The 27,833-nt window shown below is 36.4% G+C and overlaps 2 protein-coding genes across 2 annotated transcripts in view; one reads left to right on the forward strand and one right to left on the reverse strand.

Moving 5' to 3' along the window:
• LOC134749542 (photoreceptor-specific nuclear receptor) overlaps positions 1-27,833 on the forward strand; it is a 76,046-nt gene that overhangs the window by 26,567 nt on the left and 21,646 nt on the right. The window contains exon 4 of the mRNA XM_063684521.1: positions 4,362-4,465. Within this exon, the coding sequence (XP_063540591.1) occupies positions 4,362-4,465 (104 nt within the window). The remainder of the gene's footprint in view (positions 1-4,361; positions 4,466-27,833) is intronic.
• The window catches only part of LOC134752504 (serine protease inhibitor 77Ba-like), a 139,221-nt gene that overhangs the window by 16,310 nt on the left and 95,078 nt on the right, over positions 1-27,833 (reverse strand). The gene's annotated exons all lie outside the window — the stretch shown is intronic.

The following is a 27,833-nucleotide window of genomic DNA, read 5'->3' on the forward strand; positions in this document are numbered from 1 at the left end:
ATCGCCTGGACAAGATCACTAGGACGAGTCGAAAAGTATAGTTGGACGTCATCCGCGTACAGGTGGTATTTGCAGTATTTAATACTTTTTATTATGTCTGCGCTGTAAATAATAAATAGCAATGGTCCAAGTATGGAACCCTAGGGGACTCCCCGGGTAAAGGCTTGGCGTCAGAGACTGTTAAGGTACCATTGTCTTTTATAATTTTGACAGACTGTGTTCGTCCGTCAAGATAACTCTTGAACCAAGCCAATAACTTCAAGTCTACTCCTTAGTAACGCAGTTTTGAGAGTAGCAGGGCAATATTTATACAGTCAAAAGCGCGCGAGAAATCCAAAAGTACCAAACATGTACCCTTACCAGAATCTTGTTCAGAAAGAACATTATCGACCACATCAATTAAAGCAGTTACGATCCCCATTCCCTTACGAAAGCTTGATTGCATTTGCGGCAGGATATTTGTATCCTCTACATACTTGTATAATTGTTCAAAAACAGCTTTTTCTAATATTTTGGATAATAACGGCAATATACTTATTGGCATGAGATCTTTAAGTTCGTGTGCATTATTCACCTTAGGCAAAGGAGTAACAAGAGCAGATTTCCAAATAGCCGGCACCTCACCGGTAATAATTGACCTATTAATAATAGCCTCATAATAGCTGTGATCACAGACAATGTGCGTGGTAATGTGAGCACAACCATGTCCCTACAGATAGAGTCAACACCAACTGCATTAGTTGTAATAGATAATATATATTTTCCAACCTGTTGCTCATTGACTGGTTTAGGATTAAAAATAGAATCTCCAAATCGGTTAGATTCAAAGTCCATTATTGTAGACTACGAAACCCTGTCAAAACCAGGAATATTGAGAAAATGGTCATTGATCAAATTTGGATCATTAAAATTATCTGAGAGACGCTGTCGGCTATTAGAGTCATCTAACACCGTTTTTTTTAGATTTTTCCATAAAGACTTACCTATAGAATCTTTGTAATGAGAATTTATTTGATTATAATAAGCTTGTTTTTCATGGTAAATACTTTGCACAACAAGCTTTTTTTAAGTCATTGTAGTATTTTTTGCTGCTATCTGATCTGGACTGCCTATATTTCAAATGTGCCTTATTCCGCTTGTCTATCATGACCTTAATAGTATTAGTTATCCAGGGTATGTTATGATTTTGTCTTATTGTTAAAGATTTTATAGGCGCGTGCTTATCAAACAGCATCAGTAATAATTTATTAAATATATCTAACATACCATAAATTATTTTAGTTTAAACAAAATTAACCTCAAGTCCTTACTATGTAGTAAATTTCGAAGTAGAATACGAGTATATGTATAGCAGAAAAATATCAGCTTATGACAGATCAACTTAGGGTCAACATAAGAAAGCAATCACATCATGAAATAAGGAAAATTCCAATCGAAGCTAGTGCCCAAATGAAAGCAGTTCTGCCAACACGAAGGACTAATACAGATTAAATATATTTTCATTACCGATAATCCCCAGTAATAGGCTTAGGAGCAAGTTGACATTTGTCGCAAAAGGGAGCCGAATTCCTACCAACTTAAATTTGCTTCTATTAATGGCGCCACTGACTTCAGCATGGTAACATTTTGTATGGAGAAATAATGTCAGCATTTTTTTTCGATGTAATGATATTTGTTTGTACAAAAAGACCGCCAACGTATTGCAACTATGTTACTTATTTTTGCTGTTAGCGTTGGCGATATGCTGTATTGTAGGTAGAGAATATGGTACCAGGTTTAATATTTGCCTGATGTAACGACAAACTTAGGTTTTAATAAGTTTTTCGTTACTAAAAGCCCTGTCGATTTCAGCACTTTTTAAATTCCTATTTGGATTTAAAAGAACGTATCTAAGTACCTACTTAATTTTTAATTGGTTTAAGTACAAGTTCAAAATTCGTTTTTAATGCTATTTCCCTACTAAATAGGATTTTCTGTCAGAAAGTTGTTATGAACCTACTACCTACGTATATACCTACCCATTAACAGAAACTGTAAGGTAGGAATTTGAATATAAACATTAAAAACTAAGTCATGCTCAAGATTTACCAGACTTGTATGCAAAGAGTAGTATATGCTTGTATGTCAGACAATTTGTCAGTAGTGTCAGTACTCAGTAGGTATAAAAATGTGCGAAATTCTAAATAAGGTGTAGGAGACTGAACTTTCGCGACAAAAATTTTCAAAATCACGGGGTTTATCTACTGACAAAGTTGCTATGCCAGACTGTATCTCAAAAATATAAGCATGGTAGCACCATTTCAAATTAAAAAGGTAATGAGACCACGGCATTCAATCTGCCATAAAGCTGGTACACATGTCACACTTGACCATCTCCTTAGCGTTAATGATATATGGGCTCAAGTGTACCCGAAAACGATGCGTATACGCCGTTTTTGTTATCTATGGTGTAGCTTTAAGGGCGCGCTCCTAATAACATTACGCGGCTGAATTAATCGAATAGGGAGGCAAATGTTAAACAGTTTTTAATATTATCAGTCTCATCTACCCTGTATTTTATATTGGATATTGATTAAAGTAAAGCAAGCGCTAGATATTACAGTAGGTAAGGTACTTGCAAAGAGATTATAATAAGATAGAGCGGTACTGTCATAGTAAATTTTGTAACCACTGTCATCTATTGACATACTTTAAAACTAAAAATGAAGACTTATAAAAATACGTTAAAATGTATTTAAATATGGATAAATGATTTTTTTATTTGCATTTATTATTTTTATATGATTTTGACCCATGTTCTTTCACTGATATGCGTTAAAATTATAAATAACAAACGAAACAGTCAACACCCTCTATACGAGAATAGGCCAAAGCTAGTGGCGCCATCTGATCGAGAATCAAATTTTCGTGATTTTCGAGGCACGTTTCCTTAGACTGTATCCATCTATTACGGAGTTATATCTATCTTTGGTACTTGTCAAGTACAGTGTGTTATAGAGCGAAATCCACTATAAATTTTTAACAATTCCAAACTGAAAGCAATTTCCTGAATAGGTGACTAAACCCCCTAACTTTAGTAAACATTGACATTCATACTAACTTAGGTATGTATAATTGATTAAAAACATTCTAAAATTTTTAAAATGTAAACCTACGCAAACCGAAAATACCAAACTACCCTCCAATCCGAAAATATTTTGTTATTTAGAAACCATGATTCATTTTTTCAAATAAAATGTTACGTATATTCAAAATGATAAAGTATCCATTATTCGTCGGAACGGTAAACAGTGAACAGCAACAGGCAGTGCACTTGCCGTAAAAAACGAAAATTAAATTCGCATCACATTTAAATACCCCCGAATCGGGGATTTTTCGGCTGCGCCAGAGTGACAGAGGAGGAGCGATTAGCGTTTTAGAGGTATTAAGTGTAAAAATACTAGGATTAATTTACTAAAGTAAAATAAAAAAAAGTCTGTAAAAACCCTTAAACAATTATAATTATGATAAGTATGTTTTCATTTTGAGCGCAGTTGGCTCTGATTTCATATCATAATGTTATCGTTTGACATATTGATATTATCATAACTTAGGTAACTATATATAATATATATCTAAATTAGAATAGGCTTGACGACAATTTTTTATGAATAGTATCAGACGATCAGACGATCAGGTTTGTTATTAGGATCAAATGTCTATATGGGACCCATCCATGTTATTAACGCAATACAAAAGTCAGAAATGATAGTCAAAGTCCGACAGTCGTACTTCACTCGCGAAACGCTCCTAACAAAACCGTAAGTGAACATGACGTCATCGTCCAACTGAGAACCCATCTTAACATGGAAAACAAGAAAATTGCGATTTTGTTGGTGAAATATGTCGACATTTTTTTATCAGTTCTAGACGCTCGTGGTGAAAACTCCCAGCTACAACATTTTTATTTTCCATTCCTATCATTCGTCCCTAGAATTAACCTAGAATGTTTCTCGCTTTTTTATCGCTATCATAACCTCACACCTTACCACGGGCACAGATGCAACAAGAATAGAAATATGCTTACCAGTCTACGGATTAAGTGGGTTCAAGTGTTGCCAGCCCCTCTATTGTAATTTTTGCCATAGACCCGCTACAGATGCGACCTCTTTGCATTCCCTTTCACTGGTGTTGCCCAGTTTTTGGTAGGGATTAGTGGGATTTGATTGCTTGATTTCATTATAGGGGGCCAACATGAATTGAGAGTTCTTTTGTTATTTTTTGCTGTCATTGCTTGTCGTGTTTTCAATATCATGTTATAATGTCTGATGTCCTATCGATATTTTATTTAAATAGGTCAGACTTAAAACATTTTTTGGCAGGTGTCAGGCGGGCACAGGCCGTTGCGTGGTAGACAAGGCACATCGGAACCAGTGCCAGGCCTGCCGACTCAAGAAATGCCTCGCCATGGGAATGAACAAAGATGGTAAGTTTAAATTTAGTTTTTAACTTAGTGACCTTGTATTTCTTGTGATTCGACTAGCATATGTCAACTTATACACTTTTTATCTACACACATATCATAAACCCTCTCTGCCATCTATCGACATACTTTAAAACTAGAAATGAAGATTTATAAAAATACATTAAAATGTATTTAAATATAGATAAATGTTTTTTTTTGCATTAATTATTTTTATATGATTTAGACCCATGTTCTTTCACTGCGTAAAAACAAAAAAAAATAACGCGCGCTGCGTTAAAATTATAAATAACAAACGAAACCGTCAACGCCCTCTATACGAAAGTAGGCCAAAACTAGTGGCGCCATCTGATCGAGAATCAAATTTTCGTGATTTTCGAGGCACGTTTTTTCCTTAGACTGTATCCATCTATTACGGAGTTATATCTATCTTTGCCTCTATGATGCCTTCAAAATCCGTAAATAATGGCCAACATTAAGACAAACTGTTTTTTTACAGCAATTTTTTTATCTGTGAAAATGTTATTATTGCTACATAATAACATCGATTTCGATAATATTATTTCATTCAAATTTCGAACATCTCTGAAAACAAAGAAATTTGTTTTGACCTCTATTCTAATATCAGTCGAGATGACGTTTTATTCGAAATGTAATGTCAATTGCATACAACTTTGACAAACCTCGCTTGTTAGTTTGGTATCAACAATATGGCAATCGACCCCCACTCTAGTTAGTCTCTGAATTAAAAAAACCTACGTATGATGTATGCGACATGCGTGACATGCGTGAAAAAAGTTTTCTTTGCCGCCATTTGACGTGCAGTTTATCTTTTAATTAGTTTGTAAGTAAAAAAATAATTTGTATCGTTGTTTTTAAAGTAACTCTAGCAAAAGTTTCGTGTTTCTTCCGAAAATCGTTTTTCCAGATTGCGATTTTTGCCATTCGCAATTTTCTACCATTTTATTTTTTCTCAATAGCTGCCTTTCCCGAAAGCATTTCTAACCATTCGCATATTTTCCCATTAATTTTATTTTCCAGATAGCTTACTTTCCTGTTCCGTAACCAGTCGCATATTTTCCCATTTTTAGGGTTTCGTACCCAAAGGGTAAAAACGGGACCCTATTACTAAGACTCCGCTGTCCGTCTGTCTGTCACCAAGCTGTATCTCATGAACCGTGATAGCTAGACAGTTGAAATTTTCACAGATGATGTATTTCTGTTGCCGCTATAACAACAAATACTAAAAAAGTACGGAACCCTCGGTGCGCGAGTCCGACTCGCACTTGGCCGGTTTTTTATTTTATTTTCTAATAAGTACCTATCTTATTTTCCTGTTAGGTTTTCTAACCATTCGCAATATTTCATTTTTAGCTCGCGTATCTTAGCTGTATACTTTTGTTTTGTTTACCTATATGATTCTACTAGTTGAAAGTATTTTTTTTTAAATCAATAATCAAGCTTTTCAATCTCGTACCTTACTTAAGCAACTCAGCAAGCTTCGTTGCTTAAACACGGTACTCGACTGAAAAGCTCTCTATTATATCACGATTGTATAATAGTATTTTAAAATATATTTTTTGCCTCGGTCTTAATCGTGTTTTGATTTGTGGTATGTGGATTATGGATTTGTGGTAGCAAGCTGTACCCGCACCTTTTTCATTATTTACACAAACAAATTGTTGCACAATGTTAAGATAAATACTTACCTAATACTTGCTCTTTATACCTAAGATGGACTAATTACCTACCTAACCCTTATAACTAAGAACAGCTGTAAAAAGTAATGAAATAAATTCATTTGTATTATGTATGTATTTATGTATGTATTTGTATATGTATATGCTATATTGTAGGTACATAGAAATAAAAACATGAGAAACACAGTTACAGAGTAAATGAAATACAACAAAGGTGAACTTATCCCTGTATGGAATCTCTTCCAGGTAACCTTTGAGGAAATGAGTATAACAAAAGTAACGATAATAATAATAATAATAACCCCCCAAAGGGATCACCTTGCCGTGGTGGGCGGGCTTAAGGGTTGGTGATACTATTATACCAGATCAAAACACCAAGATCACACCCCAATAAGGGAGATACAATGACATTTGCCAATTTCACCTGGGCTTACCCTTCCCAAACCAAGATCCCAACTTTCCTGTCCTTTCTTCTTTTTCCTTTCTGTTCTCTGTCCTTCTCGTTCTCTATAATAGGTAATGCAGTTAAGATCAAGAAAACTACGTCCAGGGCCGCTGCCCGAGGGTAATCGTCGGGGCGCATCTGGAGCCGTTGCTGGATGCCACAGCATGCGATCCAACGGCGATGTGGAGTTGAGCAGGCGGGCTCCCATCAAACAATCTGTTACAGCCGGTCATCGGGAGCTGAGCAGGCGGGCTACCGATGTAGATGCTACAGCCGATTCAGGTGATGGTATGGAATCTTTGCAAGGTCCTATTTCAGTATCTCGCCGTAATAACAGGACAAGATCTACTCGAGCGAATCCTGATGCAGACAACAAGGACATGCCCGAAGCCATCACCGCCATCTCACATCCCTCATCACCAACTTCATCCATCCATAGCTTATTTCAATCACCCAGCTCATCTCATTACTCTGATAACTATCACCCCTCACAATCGTTGACATCATCACCAGCAACTTCTCTAGCGTCTGTAGATGTTGTGCAGGAGGCATACGCCGTTAATTCTGCACCCACTACAAATACGACGCGTACGCGAAAAAGGTGGACCGAAGAAATGAATAGGTTTATCTGGCGTACATATTTAATCACAAGCAAACTAGAGACACTTCAACGTGGATATTTAGAGCCTTTACATAAACAGTTCCAAGAAAAATTCCCCGATATGAATGCATCTAGGCAGAGAGTAGGAGACCAACGCCGAGCAATATTAAATAATAAATTACTACAACAAACAACTTTGAATGAAATCCGAGTAGAAGTCGAAAGACATTTAGAGACCATAAACGATTTTGATCGAACAAACTCCCGTAACCAGCCACATAGCTCACAATCATTATACCTTTCACTATGTGTTAGCAACACTCAAACAGGGGCCGGATGGCATGGTCACCCGACGTTAATGAAATGATCATCAAGTTTTATTTCGAAGTTACTGAAGTAGAAACGAACATGACAGCCTACAGAAAAAAGTTACATGAAAAATTTACATCCCATTTCCCTCAATTATCACACTTATCAGAACAGCGCATAGCTGACCAAAGGAGAGCCATAGTCAATAACAAACTACTAAGCCTAGCGAGAATTGAAACGATTAAGAACCAGGTCAGAACTGAAATAGGAGCGACAGATATATTCGAATGCAATGACACACAAGACGAAGTCCAAACAGCAATGGATAGGTCCATAATTAATGTTGACACACAAAATTCTTTTGAGGGCTTAGATGCCGTACAGCAGGACGAAGGAAGCACACAAACCAATACCGAAACAGAATTGTTAGACCGAACACACACTATAATTAGGACAGACAGACAACACAGACGACAAAATTTACTTAATATAGACGAAAAAGAAATTAGGGCAATATTTAGTGAGAACTTAAATAAGTTTAAAAACATAAATCCTACACATAGACCGCATATTCCAAAACTAAGAGTATCTCGTAAGCTTACATCAACTGTTAAATACCTAGACAGCACTGTTATGCCACAATATATTTCCCATGAGTCAGACTTTAGTTTAGTACAAAGTGTCATATACACTGCAGCATATACAGCAGCTACGTACATAGGAGTAAAACTTGATAGACCACCTGGCATCAATAACACAAGAAAAACTAAAAAACCTAGCTGGCAACTTAGATTAGAATCTAAGATAAGTAAGTACAGGGCAGACATAGGTCGCTTAACGCAGTATATTAGAGGCAATAGAAGTAGGAGAATACTTTTGGCAGTAGAGACAATTAGACACACTTTTCACACACACGCTACATTTGAAAATCCCAACACTGAACCAGAACACTTTTTGGATACACTCAAGCAAAAATTAAATACAGCAGCTAGCAGACTAAAAAGGTACGTAACTTACACAGATAGAAAAGCGCAAAATGCGCTATTTGAAAACAACGAGAGCAATTTCTACAGGAAAATTTCATCAAACGATTCTACCTACCATAGTCTTCAACAGAGTACAGACACTCCACCTATAGAGACAATACGACAATACTGGGCGGACATATGGGAGAAGCCGATCCTGCACAACGACAATGCCACTTGGATAAACGACGGCAGTGTTGCAGAGAATACATCTGCCATCCCGAGCATTGAATTCGATCACATACCCATCGATACGTTTATACAGGTAATTAAAAGAACACACAACTGGAAATCTCCTGGAACAGATAATATACATAACTTCTGGTACAAAAAACTCACCTATACACACCCGTTTGTTCATAAATTCTTAAACCAGTTTATTCAATCTCCTCACACAATGCCTACATTTATTACACAGGGCCGCACCTACTTGCTACCCAAAGATAATGATACTTCTAACCCTGCAAAATACCGGCCAATTACCTGCTTACAAACCATTTACAAAATCCTAACAGCATGCATCAGTGAAACAATTTATACCCACCTATCACGAAATAGTATACTCAAAGAGCAGCAAAAAGGCTGTAGGAAAAATAGCCAGGGGTGTAAAGAGCAATTGATCATAGATGCAGTAGTCATGAAGTACGCTTCGAAACGTAAACAAAACTTTCACGCTATGTATATAGATTACCGAAAAGCATTCGACTCAGTACCCCATAGCTGGCTCATATACATTTTAAAACGCTATAAAATTCACCCTTCATTAATTCAATTCCTACAAACAGCTATGAACAATTGGCAGACTACATTAACTTTAAAGCAACAAGAACAATCAATTATTGAACCGATTCGTATTCGTAGAGGCATCTTCCAAGGGGATGCTTTGAGCCCATTGTGGTTCTGTATGGCCTTGAATCCACTGTCTGAACTGTTGGACCAGGCGAAGATAGGTTTCAGACTTAAATACGATGATTCGTATCACACATTATCTCATCTCATGTACGTAGATGACATTAAACTTTTTGCTGATAATATTACAGAACTGTTCCAACTGGCTGACATTACTCAAGAATTTTCTAAGGATATAGGCATGCAATTTGGTGTAGACAAATGCAAAGTTTATTCGATACATAGAGGCCAAATTCAAAGTAACCCTTATACCTTAGACACAGGAGATCAAATAGACCCCATGACCGAGCAAGATGTATATAAATACTTAGGTTTTCATCAATCCGGCCAGATTCATCAAAAGCAGACAAAACAGGAACTCACTCGGAAATTTAAACACAGACTTTCTGGTATCCTAAAATCTCACCTTAATTCAAAAAATACAATAAAAGCCATAAACACTTTCGTCATTCCGGTTCTTACATATTCATTTGGTATAATAAGTTGGGCACAATCGAACCTTAAAAACCTGCAACGCATCATCAATACAAACCTAACAAAGCACCGAAAGCATCATCCAAAATCCTGTACTCAAAGGCTAACTTTGCCACGGCAAGTAGGAGGAAGAGGCCTGATAGATTTACAGAACTTGCATAATAAACAAATAACGACACTCCGACGCTACTTTCATTCAAAAGCCGAACAATCACAGTTACACACATACACAGTTGAAATAGATAACCGTTATACACCCCTTAACCTACAAGACAGAACCACGCAGAGCAACGAACAAACAGTCAGTGTACAACAGAAAACAACAGACTGGGCACAGAAAGCGCTTCATGGTAGACATATAGCCGATCTCAACCAAGAATTTGTCGACAGAGAATTGTCAAATTCTTGGCTGAAGCGAGGCGAACTCTTCCCGGAGACAGAAGCCTTTATGCTAGCCATACAAGACCAAGTCATTGCCACCCGAAATTACAGGAAACACATAACCAAAGAATTAGCCCATCAAAGTGATTCATGTAGACATTGCAATAGTGCCCCGGAAACGATCCAACATATAACAGGTGCATGCAAAACCATAGTTCAGACAGATTATAAACACCGCCACGATCAAGTCGCATCCATAATTCACCAGTACCTAGCTTATAAATACAAATTCGTAGAAAAACAACTACCATATTATAAGTATAAACCATCCATAATCCACGAAAATAGGCAACACAAACTATACTGGGACCGCACAATTATTACCGACCGAACAGTTCACTTTAATAGACCAGACATAACATTCTTTGATAAGACCACAAAAACCATTTTCTTAATTGACATAGCAATCCCGAACACACACAACATCCAGTCCACAATCAACGAAAAATTAGCAAAATATAGAGATTTAGCGATAGAACTCAGGCGCCAGTGGCAAGCCACCACTGTACATATAGTCCCCATAGTAATGTCGACCACAGGAGTTGTCCCTAAAACATTAAGTAACAGCCTGGAAACCCTGCACATGCCAACCCAAATCATACATACCCTACAAAAAGCTACAATCCTAAACACATGCCGAATAACTAGGAAATTTTTGACTTCATCTACAATAACAGAAAACACCACTTAATAATTATTTCTTATGCTTGGCCATGGCCCGCATAATAAATATAATACCCCCTAAAAAGGAGAAAAATCAAAACAAAAAATAATAATAATAAGTCGGTCAGTCCCCTCCCTCCGGCTTGCCTTCATTGGCCGGCTGGAGTGAAAACTGAGCAGGGGCCGCAGGACTCTTACCTCTGGCTTGCCTTTACCGGCCGTCCAGAGTGGGGTGTCAAAGCTATATTAGCATATAGCTCTGACACCTGACAGGGTGGAAGTGAAATATGCATAAGACGCGAGTTGGCACAGTGGCTGTGAGTGTTTACAGCCACTGGGTAGAAAGCGGTGCACACCTCTCCACACCCTGAGCCATTCACGCGATGTTGTCCCCTAGTCGCTCCGTGCGAGCGGCCGTTTTCGGGGACCCATATTGAGAGTTGGCGAGTCACCACCTGTCCATTTTTTTCGTGTTTTTAAACATAGATTGGGGCAGGACGTGCCATAGTATTTTCATAGACCCGGTAACTAGTACACTAACATCTCAACACAATAGCCTAGTTTATTTTGTTTCTTATTATTGCAATAGTCCTGCACTAACCGGGACTTGTCCTTGGGTGCACTACTATAGTGCATACAGGGATAATCGTCGGTTGGTGTCACATCACCTTTTAGAGTAAATTGTCTTTTTACAAGGGGCCTCTGCGTGTTGGCTTCGGCCCCACGCACGCCTTCCAAATGTCCGGGACCCCATGGTCCCGAGATTATGTAAAGGACAAACATAATAATAATAATAAGAGAGACTCGCTAGGTGGTTGGATCAAGGGTCAGATGCAGAAGGCGGTGATCTTGGACACGGCGCGGATAGTCCGCCGGTTCCTCTCTCTGCGGCCCTGACCACCGGCAGTTTGGGCCCTGCCCCGCTGCCGGCGGCACACTAGGTTAGGTTTTTTATTATCTGTTTATATATTTTTGTAATGTTTTGTAAGTGTTTTTATATTTTACTTTTATACTCATGTTGTAAAAAGCCTAGCCTAAGACTGAAAATAAATAAAGGAATAATAATAATAGTTCTTTATTTACAGGTAAACACCCAATTCAAATACATGGACAGTGTAAAAATACAAAAATAAAATACAATTAAAAATAAAAATAAAAATACCTAAAATTAATAAAAATTAGGTAGTCACAGTTAGGATCGTCACTTCCTGTTCCTCTCACGGTGCACGGAAACCCAATATTTATATACAGGATTGTCCAGATACCCGGACAGCTCACGGAGAATACTGTTGTCAGACGTTCTTAGGCGACTCCAGAACGTAGCGACGCGGGAGCGAATGATGGCAAAAAAGTCAGGGACTTCGGCCTCAGCAAACATGGTCGACGCGCTGCAGTATCTTGGCAGTTTCATTAGAATGCGGTATGCGTCATTATACTGAACTCTAATTTTATTAATCGCGCGTCTTGTGAATCTGCTCCAGAGCTGGCATGTATAGAAGCATAAACAATATGCCTTAAACAATGTCACCTTCACTTCATCACTACAACGCGCGAATCTACGCGCAAGCATGTTGCATCGCACGGCCAAAGCTCTGCGCTCCCGCTTAATGTCTTCATCATCAAGCATACCCTCCGTGAGCATATGTCCGAGGTACTTGAACCCTGTCACTCTTTCCACTTGTGCTCCATCCAAATACACAGGCGGGACATTCGTCGGACCTCTCCCTGACTTGAAAACCATCATTTTTGTCTTTAGTACATTGTAGTACTTCAGACCATAAATGACAAACAAAAACACAATTAGTGTACAATCACTAAAATTCATGAAATGCTGGTGGTATTAATGGCCCGTGAAGCTATATTTATCGTTAAGTCATAGGATTCATAGGTATGTAATCATACGATTAAAACAAAACAAACTTGCTAAAACGATAACATAGGGGCTTGTCGGCAGTAATAACTTTCGCCTAATTGCCCTCAACTAACCAAAGTAAAAAATGCAGTTAGATCAGTGGACCTATCGCATTATTTTCTTGCGGGGATTTTTTGTTGAACTGCACGTGTATGTTGGTAAGTTGGTATCGCTGTATGTGACGGAACAAGCGTTCTGCAGATTTGTTCTTTGTTTGATTTTGATGTGTTTTGATGTGTTTATACAAGTTGTTGAAATGTAAAGTTCATCGTGGGAATCAAGGGGTGGCATCATGTGCATAGCTAGTTTCAAGCTTCTTCAAGTAAAAACGCAAAAAGTATCGCCAACTGAGGTCACTTAGCTTATTTAATCTCTAATAAGCTGTAATAATTCAGGTGAATTATTAAAGCTTTTGCCTCCTTATGATAAAACTATTAATATTTTCAAAATACAATATAAAAAATCTTCTATTTAGTTATATTCTGCGATAAATGAACTGTTTTTAGCTAGATATGACGGTGATAAAAAATGCCGATTTTTAAATGTTATAATACACTTAATATATGTAGGTACTTAATGTAATCGTCACGCACGTCACAATCGACAACAGTTTATACTGAAATTGAGATTATAGTAAATCTAAATAAGGGTTCTTAATAAATAAGCCAAATTCCACTTGTTTAAGTTAAATCGATTTTGGGTTATGCTATGAAGTCATATTTAATTATACGAACAGGTCTACCGCGATTTAATTTCATTGTTTTTACCTTAATAATAAATTATAATTAAAAATGTGTGTTCAAAACGCGAGAGTTAAGTGTTATAGTAGTTCATTTATTTAATAAAAAACACAATTTAACAGGTAAAGTTAAACCTAGAAATAAAATAAAACACACAAGCTATAAAATATACTTACCTACAAAAAACGAAAGCAATTACAAAGAAAATACCCCTTCTAACAAGTCGGACTGCGGCATGGACCCCATGACACTGGCGGCGTTACCTCTCTGTATTGCAAGGGAAATACGTTGAAAGAGGTACGCGCCAGCCCTGGGGTCCCCTGAGGTGTCGACCAGCCGCGTCGACAGTGCTCCCATGAATATTTTCATGTCGGCTGACCAGGGACCCATAGTCTCATAATATATAATATGTGAGTGTTATATATTATGTTATGAAGTGTTATAGTGGTTCCAATTGGTACTGTAATACCTAGTACCTAAACAGCATTCCTGTGTCGTCAGTTCCATTTTCTTCACTTTAATTTAACTTTCTGAACTTAATTTTTGTGTTTAATTTTCTGAACTTGGCATGACACACTGTATCACTCGTATGCATATGACATGATATAACACTAATGAGGGGGTGGTAGATATTTTTTCTCGTTGCATGTTACTAGCACCAAGTAAAATCATGTCAAACCGATCATTTAATTTTTACACTAAACCTATCCATGCACACTAAACTAACAAACGTATGCACGACTTAACTCGAACAAATTGAATATAAAAAATAACATTTTAGATTTTAGGGTCCTGTAAGCCATAATTTGTATACGGAGCGGTTTGTGCCACGCGGCGACACGTGCCACGTGCCTGCGCATCATATACAAAAAAACACATAAACCATAGAGCGACAAATCAGTCAAGTTAGTTGGTAATCGAATTTAAACTGTTGTGAGACATACTAAAATGATTTAAGTTAGTTGGTATTACATTGACAAAAAGCACATTATTGTTTATGTTTTGCATAATTATTATGCGTAGCTTTACCCCTTTCATTCCGGCGTAAACATTGTTCTTATAAGAAGTTTTTAAATTATTTAAAACTAGTGTCTGTTTTTCTTAGTACTCGTAACGAGTCTTTGTTTTCTTTAGTATTATAAATAGTTAAGATAACTATAATTTTAGTATTCTCACCGTACTGGTTTTATGTCCAACTCTTTCGCCCTTGAGGCAATCCATCTCTGGAATTCCCTCCCTCTCTCGATTCGACAAGCCCCAAGCAAGCCTGTTTTTAAGCGTCTACTCCGCAAGCATCTTCTGTCAGAAGAATTTAAATAATGTTCTCCATCTTGTATGTACTAATATGTATTAGTTTATCTTTAGTATATCATATAAGTATTAGTATTTAATCATAATTTTGTTAGTTTACGTTATTATGTTTATATATATATACATAATATTTGATTTTTTTTTGGTTCTATTTCTCGTTATAATTTATGAATCTATCCTGCACCAACATTTATGTCTCTGTTTGACCTAATGGTTGACTGGTAGAGAATGCCTTTTGGCATTAAGTCCGCCATTTGTACATTTTTCTTTGCTTGTGCAATAAAGTTTAAATAAATAAAAATAAATAAATAAAATATTCACCCCTATGGACTAGCGACTAAAACCACAGATTATATAATAGTTGCTAAAACAAGTCGCACAAATCCGCCCGCCGCCAAAAAGCCGCTCCCTGTATGGGCTATCCACCAACGATTAGTACCAGACATACGAGTAGATATACATACCTAGGTATATTTACATAAATGTTCATGTTAAATTTCATAGCGCGGTAGATTTAATAAAATAAAGTATAATATAAATATTGGCCGAGTCTTGTAAGAACGCCATGAAGTAAAGCTGAAATATATCGTCACAATTATTATTTTACTAGCTTTTGCCCGGAACTTCGTCTGCGTGGAGTTAGTAATTTGGGTAGCTTATTTTTTATCCAATCTGCTTTTTATCGATTTCCCATACAAACTTCCACCCCCTTTTCACCCCCTTAAAAATAATTTCTGGGGATAACAACTACCCTATGTCCTTCCCCGGGACTCAAACTATCTCTATACCAAATTTCTACTAAACCAGTTCAGCGGTTTAAGCGTGAAGAGGTAGCAGACAGACAGACAGACACTCGCATTTTTAATATTAATAGTATGGAAGTATGGATTTTACTCCATTAAAGCTCTACTATCCGTTATATCGTTAAAAGTTTTCTCACCAATATATCCTCCCTCTGAGCATGTCATTAGTAAGTAGTAACAACCCTTTAGCCGCCGGCTTAACCATTGTTCATGTGCATTGTTATAACAATAGAGCGCCAAAAACCAGTGGATAATTTCAACATATATTGATTCTTACATAGTTAAATGTTAGTCCTCAATTATTGTGATTTCTATCTTTACAATCTCTTCTTCTGCCACGGGATGCACCTCACCTAATATTTACTTATTTAGGTACTTACTGGTCTTAATAATGGCAAGGTCAGGTGGAGTAAGAGAAACATAGTTTATTTTTCTCGGGACAAGAGAAACCGTATGAGGAAAGTCCTTCTAAATAAGTATTTGTAAGTTAATTCTATTTATGCATTAGTTTTATTTTTAGTATAGTCATTTAATTTAGTATTCAATATCTTAAACTGTTTTTTACAAGTGTTTCTCTTGGCTCATAGTTTCTCTTACCCCACCTAACCTCATTTAATAACTGCGTTGCATTTTTGGTATCGATTACCTCGATAGAGTTATGTTTCCTCATATTAAGTTTAGTATCTTAGTTATATATATTATGTAATACCTATGTAAGTAATTAAATTCATGTACACCAACGTATTAGTTCGTGTAAATCGTGTGCACTCGCTCCCGGCCAACGGACAACAAATAATTACGAGCGAAGTAGATTAAAACAATTATATACGACCAGCTGTTACCCGCGACTTCGTACGCGTGGATTTGTATGTTGGTGGTTATATACATGCACTTATTATGTATTCTACATGAGCATAGAACATTATGCAGCAAAAGATAGCAGTAGACGCATTATACAACGCATGAGATTTTTCTGTCACAACCTACGAAATTTCAAGCCCGTAACTGAAAAAAATTGTACTCTGTATAAGTAATCCCTCTCAACCCCCTTAGAAGATTTTCAAGTCCACTATTTAAAAAAAACATGTTCGCTCGCGACACAAACTTTCAACCCTTTTTAGGGTTCCGTACCTCAAAAGGAAAAAACGGAACCCTTATAGGATCACTTGTGCGTCTGTCTGTCTGTCCGTCTGTCACAGCCTATTTTCTCCGAAACTACTGGACCAATTAAGTTGAAATTTGGTATACATATGTAAGACTAGCTGTTGCCCGCGACTTCGTACGCGTGGATTTGTATGTTGATGGTTATATATTTTACATGAGCATAGAACATTATGCAGCAAAAGATATCAGTAGGGACGGTTAATCATTTGTTAATAATTATACAACGCATGAAATTTGTCTTTCACAAACTACGAAGTTTCAAGCCTCTAACTGGAAATAATTGTTCTCGATATAATCCCTCTCAACACCTAGATTTTCAAGTCCACTATTTAAAAAAAATGTTCGCTCCCGATGCAAACTTTATCAATCAGTTTTCGTCTATTTTAATATAATGCCCTTTTACCAAGTTTTATGTTCCTAGCTTAAACGAAAACTTGAATCACATATAAACTTACATCCCCTTCTTAAACCTCTTTGAATTTGGGTTGAGTTATTAAGAACGTAGAAATAACTTTTTTTGTAATACTATACAATGCCTTTCTAAGAAGTTTCAAAGCATTTGTAATGGATTCAAACTTTCAACCCCTTTTTAACCCCTTTAGGGGATGAATATTTAAAAACGCTTAAATTACTTTTCTTGTATTCTAATAATATGCCTTTATACAAAGACTGAAGTCCTGTACTCAAAAAAAGGTTTGATCTTCATACAAAGTTTCAACCTCTTTTTTACCACCTTGAGGGATGAATTTTGAAAAATGCTGAAATGAGTTTTCTTCCCTTTTAATTAAATATTTTTCTACGAAATTTCAAATTTAGGACCCCTACAAATTTTCAACCCCTTTTTAACCACTTTACGGGATGAATTTTTAAAAACACTGAAATTAATTTTCTTGTATTCCAATAATATGCCTTTATACAAAGATTGAAGTCCCGCACGCAAAGAAATGTTTGATCGCTATACAAATTTTCTTTGAACCCTATACAAATTTTCATTTAGGCGTTTTCTAAAATAAATATTGAAAACCGATTCTTTCAAATCTGGTCATTCTTGGTCTCATTCTACTCGGATCGACAGCATTCTCCATCCTGCCATTAAATAAAGATGTCCCAAAATTTTATTTATTGCGTTACTGCCATTCCATTACGTCACGTTTTAGTGTGTTTTTTTTTTTCATTTTTATGTGCGTAACGTAATTTTCATACAAATTTTTGGGACATTTTTTTTATCATCAGGATTGAATATGCTAGTTATTTTGAGTTGAAAAAACCCAAAAACACCAGGATCTGTGAGAATCAGGTTTTCAATATTTATTTTAGAAAACCTTTTTAACCCCCTTAGGGGTTAAATTTTTTATAACGTCCAATTAATATTATTTTGTTATTTTATATTATGCCTTTCTAAGAATTTTAAGTATTTGTAATGGATTCAAACTTTCAACCCCTTCTTAACCCTTTTAGGGAATGAATTTTTAAAAACCTTCAAATTACTTTACCTTATTCAACGTTTCAAGTCCCACGCTCAAAAAAATGTTTGATCTCGATACAAACTTTCGACCCCTTTTTAACCACCTTAGGGAATGAATTTTTCAAAGACACTGAAATTAGTTTTTTTCTATTTTAATAAATTACCTTTAAACAAAGTTTTAAGTTCCTAGTATAAAATAAAACTAGTGAACCCCATACAAATTTCATCCCCTTTTTAACTCCATTACGGGTGGAATTTCTCAAAATCGCTTCTTATCTCTTGTACCCGTTATAAATGTAACCTGGTGTGCAAATTTCAACTTTCTAGCTTTTGTAGTTTCGGCTCTGCGTTGATGAGTCAGTCAGGACACACGCATTTATATATATAGGTACTAGCTGCTGCCTACGACTTCGTCCGCGTGGATTTATTTCCCGAAACACACTTTCAACCCCTTTTTAACCCTATTAGGGGCTTAATTTTTAAAGCACTAGAATTAAGTATTTTTCGTAGGTACTTTCTAATATTTTCTCTTCCTACTAATTTTAAGTCCTTTTTTTTAAGACCTTGCTGTATCAAACTGATTGTATGTTAAGTAGGTAAGTAAAAATGTAACCTGGTTTTAGACCCAAAACTGGCAAAACTGGTTCTAAATATAAGCAAAACACTGCGCAACTTCTTTACCAACCGCCTCAGATAAGTGGTAGACTTATAATAGTACCTAAGTAATTAACTTTGTTAAAGACAAAGTACCTAATAATCTACATATAAAAAATATCAACACCACTAGTGCTGTGAAGCCGTGTGAAAGTCGTTAAATTTTAAAAACTTGCCAATCAAACCACAATGCAAATGCCCTTAAGCTGAATCTAATAACCGCAGAGTAATGGTGGCACATTCGCCTCATTACGGCGCTACAAAGAGCGCCCTGGAGCGCGTATTTAAATGAGGGGATGTTTAACCACGGACTGTCTATTAATTTAACATTTTAACTACGGTTGGTCGTTGGTAAGGCGTGGCGGTCTGACCCTCGGTGCTTCTGATCTTGCCCTTAGTTTTTATGCTTTCTTCTTATAGATTGCGGGTAATTCTTCAGAATTGCAACTTTCATCTTTCACTACGTATACGGTGTGTTTAATTCATTCTAATTAATAACTCATTTAAAATAGTTATTCCATTGACGAATTCCTGAAAAAAGTCCGGTAGACATCAAAAAATCACTTCTGTAGCTGCCGTCGCGACGGCAATTTGGAAACCACTATTTAAAGGTATAAAAGTCCAAAAAACCGAGAAGTTATTATGTATTTATAAGTATGCAAATATAATAGTAGTTTATGTGACTGCTACATAATGAAAGGCATTAAAACTCGAGTGTGGGTTTATGAAACGAACGTAGTGAGTTTCGTAATAGAATCACACGAGTGTTTTAATGCCTAATTATGTACAGTTACATACACTGCTTTATCTACACACGTATTATAAACGTTCTATGATATATTCACTAACCTCATATTACAGCCGACATTGGGGCATAGTTGCACTCTGGCGGAATTCGCGGATATGAGGTGATGGCGTCTCCGAAATATCTTTATCGCTCATTTTACACGAAACTTTTCCTAGTTACTTTAAAAACAACAAAACAAATTATTTTTTACTTACACACTAATTAGAAGATAAACTGCACGTCAAATGGCGGCAAAGAAAACTTTTTTCACGCATGTCACGCCTCCGTAGTTTTTTTTAATTCAGAGACAAACTAGAGTCATATCGTTCGATACCAACGAACAAGCGAGATTTGTCAAATTTGTATACAATTGACATTTCATTTCGAACAAAACGTCATCTCGACTGATATTAGAATAGAGGTCAAATAAAATTTCTTTGTTTTTCAGAGAGGTTCGAAATTTGAATAAAATAATATTATCGAAATCGATGTTATTATTTAGCAATAATAACATGTTCACAGATAAAAAATTTGCTGTAACAATAGTTATTTGTTATACAAGGGTGCAAAGTTGTATTTTACCCGCGAGTGTTTCAACACACGAGAAGTAAAATACATTTGCACCCGTGTGTAACACAAAACTTTTCACCTCACTATAGCAAGGAAAGTGCAACATCCACAGGCGTTAGATCATCTTCATCACTGGAGTCACTCATTTTTTACGATATTATAATAAAAAACTCTGGAAATTCTGTATTTTTACGTGAGAAGTTTTTAAGTAAAAAATTTGTTGACAATGTTGACATTTCTGACGTATGAAATGTCAATGATGCGTTTTGAAATTGCATCGACTCAACTTGTGCGTTCAGAATTATATTTAACATCATTATTAAAAAACAAACGTTTTTTATGGAACTTTAAGGTTTATGACATAAAATCATTAAATAAAGCTAAATTTGGTATTTTTTTTGGTTCTCAAAACATTTGTTTAATGATAATTAATATCGAACGAACCATTATTATGAGCGTTTTACGTTTTGTTATTTATCAAGCTACTTAAACACGCTCCATCCAAGGTCAAATTACTTTCCCCACTAGTGGATAAAATGCGTTTTTCCCCGCTTGTTTTAAAGGATAAAAGACAACTTTCCGAGCTAGTGAGGGGAAAAACAGTTTATCTTAATGTTGGCCATTATTTACGGATTTTGAAGGCATCATAGAGGGTTTATGATATGTGTGTAGATAAAATTAATTTGTATCCAGCAGCGACGTCTGCGGACGATGCTTTTAAGCTTAAAAATAAATTAAAAGTGGAAAAATTCAGTCTTGGGAGGGTCTCCCAAAAGCTCATATATGGTGGAAATATTCACTGTAGTGGGTAAAGTCTTGGTAGCTCAGATGGCAGAGCACTGGGCTAGCGATCCAGTTATGGATTCAAGTCCCACCCAAGACAGTGAATTTTTCCACTTTTAATTTGTTTCTAACTTTATGCAAGTAAATATAATCTTGAAGTCCAATTATATCAGATATAAAATATACAGATTGGATCCCATTAACTGTATAAAGTTTCTATAACTCCATTTATTAAGCTCCGCTGCCTCCTGTGCCTATCGTCGTTGTTTTTAGAAAACAATAAAATTGCCATAAGTAATTGCGAAATAATATCAAACACATCAGGTGCAGCGCAGGTCTCATCTGGCCGCAAAGTCCCATAGCCATTTAGTCAAAGTGAAAGGCCTCGATATCGTGTCGACCACCTCACTCGCGCGTCAAGCTCTAAGTCCGTCTCGCTCTCAAACGACTTCTGTCAACTTGATTCGGCTTAATGGTTATTGATTCCAACAATTGGATCCAATGGAAGTTTGGACTTATGCCCGTAATATTAGGGTTGCAATTCGAGTTGAATAGACGAAAATAAAACTTATTTTCGAGTGGCCTTAAACTCAACCTTAACCTGCTACCATTTAAAGTCATATTTGTTCGTTTAATAGTTAGTAATCTGGATTTAAGTCTCGAAATTCGATGGGGCTTTGTTTCTGTTGCATCCCATTGGATTTAGGGCGTAATTACAGGGGGTTAAAGTTTATATTTGATCGTAAGTTTGGAGAGATGTGACTTTTTGGGGGACAAGGGCCATTATTCAGGGCCGGATTTAAGGGTTTTGTGCAAGGATTAAATTCGCATTAATCAGTGTCTGTTACTGCAGCCTTAACTTTGGTATAAACAGTTAACTGTTAGGGTACGCTACGCCGGATTTAGGTATACTCGGTCACAGTAAGTTAATTTTGAGTGTGACTGATCTATGAAAAAATTTTGGCAAACTTTTCTTTCCATAGGCAACTAATGCTCATCGAGACAATTCTAAAAACCCCAAACACAAGTAGGTTGCGTTGTTTTATCACAGGGTTCCTGTCCTATGACCACCTTGTGTCTCCATCATTAGATCATATCACTCGATGGTACCATAATATTGCATTATCACACGACACATATGTATGCAAATTTTCAGCCTGATGGGAAATTGGAAGTTGGGAAGTGGGTCAAATTTAACTTGCACGATTTGACCCGTACAAACATAGTTAGGTACATAGATTCATAGGTACATTGCAAGTTTATAAAAAGCTTGTAAAAATGACATTATGTAATAAATTCCTGAATACAAATTTATTATTACACAATCAAAAATAAATTAATCCTAAATATACCTAGCCTAGGTACTTGATTAAAATTTATAGCGTTGCGCAAAGTATTTTTTTACATGATCACATTAGTTGGGTTTTTCCTTTAGCTAGTCAGAACATTTCTGCCGCCTCAAGGAAAAAAACCATAACTGACAGAAAGTAAGTTTCGAGAAAAAGCAAAAAAACTTTGCGCTCCTCCTGTTCAAAAGGTTAAATTCAAAGTACAAGGTTGAAACTTTTGTTAATGAACATTTTTATGCATTGTAAATTATTCAATTATATATTTATTTAAATAAGTTATTTAGAAAAAATAGTTACTGCCTCGTAAAACAAATAAAATAAAAATATCTTTACTAAGATTAAATGACGTAAGTGCGTACTTATGTTTTTTGTGTTAGTTTTTCACTACGATGTCTAAGAAATAAAAGCACAAGTACGCAGTTGTGCTTATGTTACTAATCGATTTAGAAGCTGAAAAAGCACAATTGGGTACTTTGTGGTTTTTTTTGCTTAGTTAAAGTAATCAAATTATGATTTATAAATACATACCTAAGTGACTGTAAAGCTATAACCTATGTATAAATATGCTTTCTTACTCTTTATTTACATACAAGATATATACAGCGGTACTAAACGAAATGAATATAAATAAAATATTTATAAATATGATATTTATACCTATATTGCCAGCGTAATGGGGTCCATGCCGCAGGCCGACCTGTTGGACGGGGCATTTTTTTATGATTGGGTTATTTATAGGTTAGTTTAATTTTTATTCTCTATGTTTAGATAGTTATTTATTTAATGTTAAATTGTATTTTAATTTTAATAATGAAGTAAGTGTACATTTTAAGTAGTGAGACCTTGTCCAGGAAGTCCACCTTTATATGATTAATAAAATTGCCTTGATGCAAAAAAGCAAAAAAAATGTTATTTTACTATTTAATTGGAATGTTTTATACTTTTTGTTGGTTCTTCGTTCGCAAACATGACAAACGTGAAAAAGTGGTTTTCTGATTAAATATAATATAGTTCCTGCTATTTCATTATCATCATAATTTAAGAGCATGGCTCTTGTCGGTGGAGTATGCGCAAATTTTCTCGGTCCTCGGCCAGGCTCTTTAGGTCCCTGTAAGACACGACATTTGCTTTCGCTTTCAGTTGTTGTGTGTAGCTTGCTCGTGGTTTTCCGCTGCCTCTTCTCGCTTCTATCTTGCCTTCTAATATAGTGTTAAAGAAAGTGTCGTGTCTTATCAAGTGACCTATCATTTTGCCTTGTCTATTTTCTATGGTTCTCAGTAGGTTTCTCTTCTCTCCCACAATTCGCAGCACTTCCTCGTTCGTTTTTCTCTCCATTCTTCTCCACAACCACATCTCAAAAGCCTCTAATCGCTTCCTATCTTTTTGCCGCATTGTCCACGTCTCACACCCATACAAAGCGATGCTCCAGATGTATATCTTAATTAGGCGTTTTTTTGTACTCTTAGAGATCCTTGCCTTAAGCAAATGTTTTTTGGCGTTGAAAGCTGTTTTCGCCATTGCTATCCTTGATACTATTTCCTCTGTACATCTGGAGTCTTGTGTAATTAAGCTGCCTAAATATCTAAATTTGTTTACTTGTTCTATGTGTGTCCCTCTGATGTCAATTTGTTCCTTAACCGGGTGAGATTTTGAAGCAATAAGTGTTTGTTTTTTTTTTTTTTATACCACGTCGGTGGCAATCAAGCATACGGCCCGCCTGATGGTAAGCAGTTACCGTAGCCTATGAACGCCTGCAACACCAGAGATATTACACGCGCGTTGCCGACCCTTTAAAAACCTGTACACTCCTTTTTTGAAGAACCCCATACTGTAGCCCCTCGGGAAAACCTCGGCAGGGAGCTCATTCCACAGCCGAAGCGTACGCGGGAGGAAATTCCTCATAAACCTTATTAATTCCTCTTAGTTTTATTAGTATAAATTTTGAGTCCAAATTGTGTAAAGATTAAATCCATCTATTCCATTATGACTCACGTTAGACCGGGCCGTGTCCGGGCCGGAGCTTCCGGCGCTTCATGTTCTATGAAAAGCATCACCTGTCATGTCATAAAAAAGTAAGCGCCGGAAACTCCGGCCCAACCACGGCCCGGTCTAACGTGAGTCATCCTTTACTCTTTTTAATTCAGTTGAACTAGGGGCCAGTGCTGCTATGTCATCCGCAAATCTAATAAATAATATTCTTTCCCCATTAAATTTGACTCCTCCTTCAGTTTCTTCTAAAAAATTTCTAATGGCACACTATAAATATATTAAAGATAAGGGGTGAGAGTGGACAACCCTCCCGCACGCCTTGTTTTATCCTTGCTCTGCAACTTTCCTCTCCCACACTAATAATTGTCTCCTGTTCCTTATATAAGTTAAAAATTATTCTTTGGTCTCTAAAGTCTAAGCCTGCCTCCCTTAAAATTTCCGTCATGTTCTTTCAATTGACTCCTTTCCTGCTATTTACAAGATACATATATATATATTTTAAATGTGTCAGTGTACGCAGTTACTTGACCCCGTCCTTCGCGAAAGATTTCTTAGAATAGGTACCTACACTACCTACTGTTTATTTTTTAACCGACTTCAAGATTTCAAAAGGAGGAGGTTATCAATTCGGTTGTTTTTTTTTTTTTTTTTTAATGTTTGTTACTCCATAACTCCGTCATTTCTGGACCCATTTTGAAAAAAAATTTGTGATTGTAAGTATATACATACAGATTGGTCCCGTTTTTGTCAAAACGCAGTTCTGATGATGGGATCCATGAGGAATCGAGGGAACTCCTCAAATGTGAAAGGCATACATATAGTGATTTTTGTATTTTTATCAACAAATTCAGCATTTCCATTTTAAAAAGTGACATTTGATGAAGTGGAACTGCTGATGATGATCAGAATGGAACTCTTTAATGACGCATAGTTTACGTTTGGCGAATTGTCCTCTTCTTTATGTTTGTTAAGCAACTTAAGTTTTTAAGACATATTTTTGTCAAGCTCGAGTTCTGATGATGAGACCCATGAGGAACCGAGGGAACTCCTCAAATGTGAAAGGCATACATATTGTGATTTTTGTATTTTCATCAACAAATCCAGCATTTACATTTAAAAAAGTGACATTTGATGAAGTGGAACTGCTGATGATCATCAGAATGGAACTCTTCAATGACACATAGTTCACGTTTGGCGATTTGTTTTCTTCTTTATGGACCCAGACCCAAACTGGGACCCGGACTCGGACCCGGACCCGGGTCTGGACATGGACCCCAACTCGGATCCGGACCCGGACCGAACTCTGACCCAAACTTGGACCCGGACAGCCGGACACGGACCCGGACTCGGATCCGGACCCAGACCCGGACCCGGAAATGCTACTAGAAAAGTGGGTTAGGTTAGGTTAGAAACCCTTACAGAAACGAAATGCTATCAGAAAAGTAGGTTAGGTTAGAACTGCGACCCTTACAAAAACGAAATGCTACTAAAAAAGTTGGTGGCTAAACCTCCTTTTCTACATTATTAGGCAATATTATAATAATTAGGCAATTAGGCAAAATTAGGCAAAAGATGGATTAGGATAATTAGGCAAAAGATGCTGTCTTTTTCATTTCATTGTCTGGAATCTAAGAGTGCACCATCAACAATAAGTAAACTTTCAGCGGCATCCCCCATTGAAGTCGGTTTTTTTTTTCTTAAAAATTATATAGTCGATGAACTCTCGAACAACTTGTAATACCTATGATTAATCGGTGCAAGCGGTCCTCCTTAGCCAGACACTAACAGTATGTATTATTCTAAAATAATTTAGGTACCCGGTACTTAATAGTTGGTGGAAAATTATCGCATTATGTATCCGACTGTACCGCGTAATCTACGGCTTAAGGCTAGCGAAGGAGCTGCGGCGCGGATTAAAACTCAAAATCGCCCCATTAGCATTTAATTTTACAAATGAATCTTTAATTTTCTGCTTTACACTCTTTACATCTAAAACAAAACTGATACTGTCTTATTCATTAGACAGTTAATTATTAACACGCAGGATTTAATTCAATAATGTTGGGATTAGAGTTAGCCCTTACCTATTTAGATTATTTTGTCAACGTATTAAATACCTATCAAGCTACATATTTTATAATGCAATAATATGATAAATGTGTATGGGTTCCATTTAAACTTAAATCTGTCGTTGATTTGATATTTATCCGACATTACATTATACTAGCAGGTCGCAGTGCATCTCGCTCATGATTATTCTGGAGCAAAAAGCATAGTTCATATAGATATGGTACGCACTAGAAAATTGATATATTTTTAAGCAAAGGATACAACAAAGTTATGAATAGTGAATTTTAAATACTAATGTATTTAGCTTTTAAATATGTATAAATAAATAAATAAATCTCTGTTATGTAAATAATTATGAACTTTTTTCGTAATGGACCCCATCATATTCCACTTTTGTCGACATTCTTGGCGTGTTGATCCCATGTAGATCGCAACGAATTGATATCCTGGACAATTTGACTAGTCATGTTTAATTTTTAGGGTTCCGTACCCAAAGGGTAAAAACGGGACCCTAATACTAAGACTCCGCTGTCCGTCTGTCCGTCTGTCACCAGGCTGTATCTCATGAAACGTGATAACTAGACAGTTGAAATTTTCACAGATGATGTATTTCTGTTGCCGCTATAACAACAAATACTAAAAACAGAATAATATAAATATTTAAATGGGGCTCCCATACAACAAACGTGATTTTTTTGCTGTTTTTTTCCGTAATGGTACGGAACCCTTCGTGCGCGAGTCCGACTCGCACTTGGCCGCTTTTTTATTTGTAATGATTGGCCAGTAGTTTTCGATAGATCGAACACATCGGACAATTCGGAGGATTCATGTCGCGGGGTATGTAATCAACCTGATTATAAGTATATCATGCCAAAACTTTTTTTGAGTAGTGGCAGCTGGTTCAGGCCAAAATTTCACGGGTCTGTTATCGGTTTCTAATAAATGGCAAAACTCATTTCTCTCAAGCACTCTTTAATATAAAAGTCCGACTTCATTGTTGACGATGTAACAAAACTTTTCGTCTTAAGGCCGCAACTTCAAATTCCTTGCCATATCATATATTTTTTTGCGAACTTGTCAAGTTTCACGAACTTATATTTTTCGGGTACATTTCCTCTACTATCGGCCATATAAAACTTCAAACCGAGTAGTTGATTAAAATCGAGTTTTACATACGTCTCGTCGTCCAACAATAAGCAACCTTCGA

This window comes from Cydia strobilella, chromosome 2 (genome assembly GCF_947568885.1).
Source record: "Cydia strobilella chromosome 2, ilCydStro3.1, whole genome shotgun sequence".
Lineage (NCBI taxonomy): Eukaryota > Metazoa > Arthropoda > Insecta > Lepidoptera > Tortricidae > Cydia > Cydia strobilella.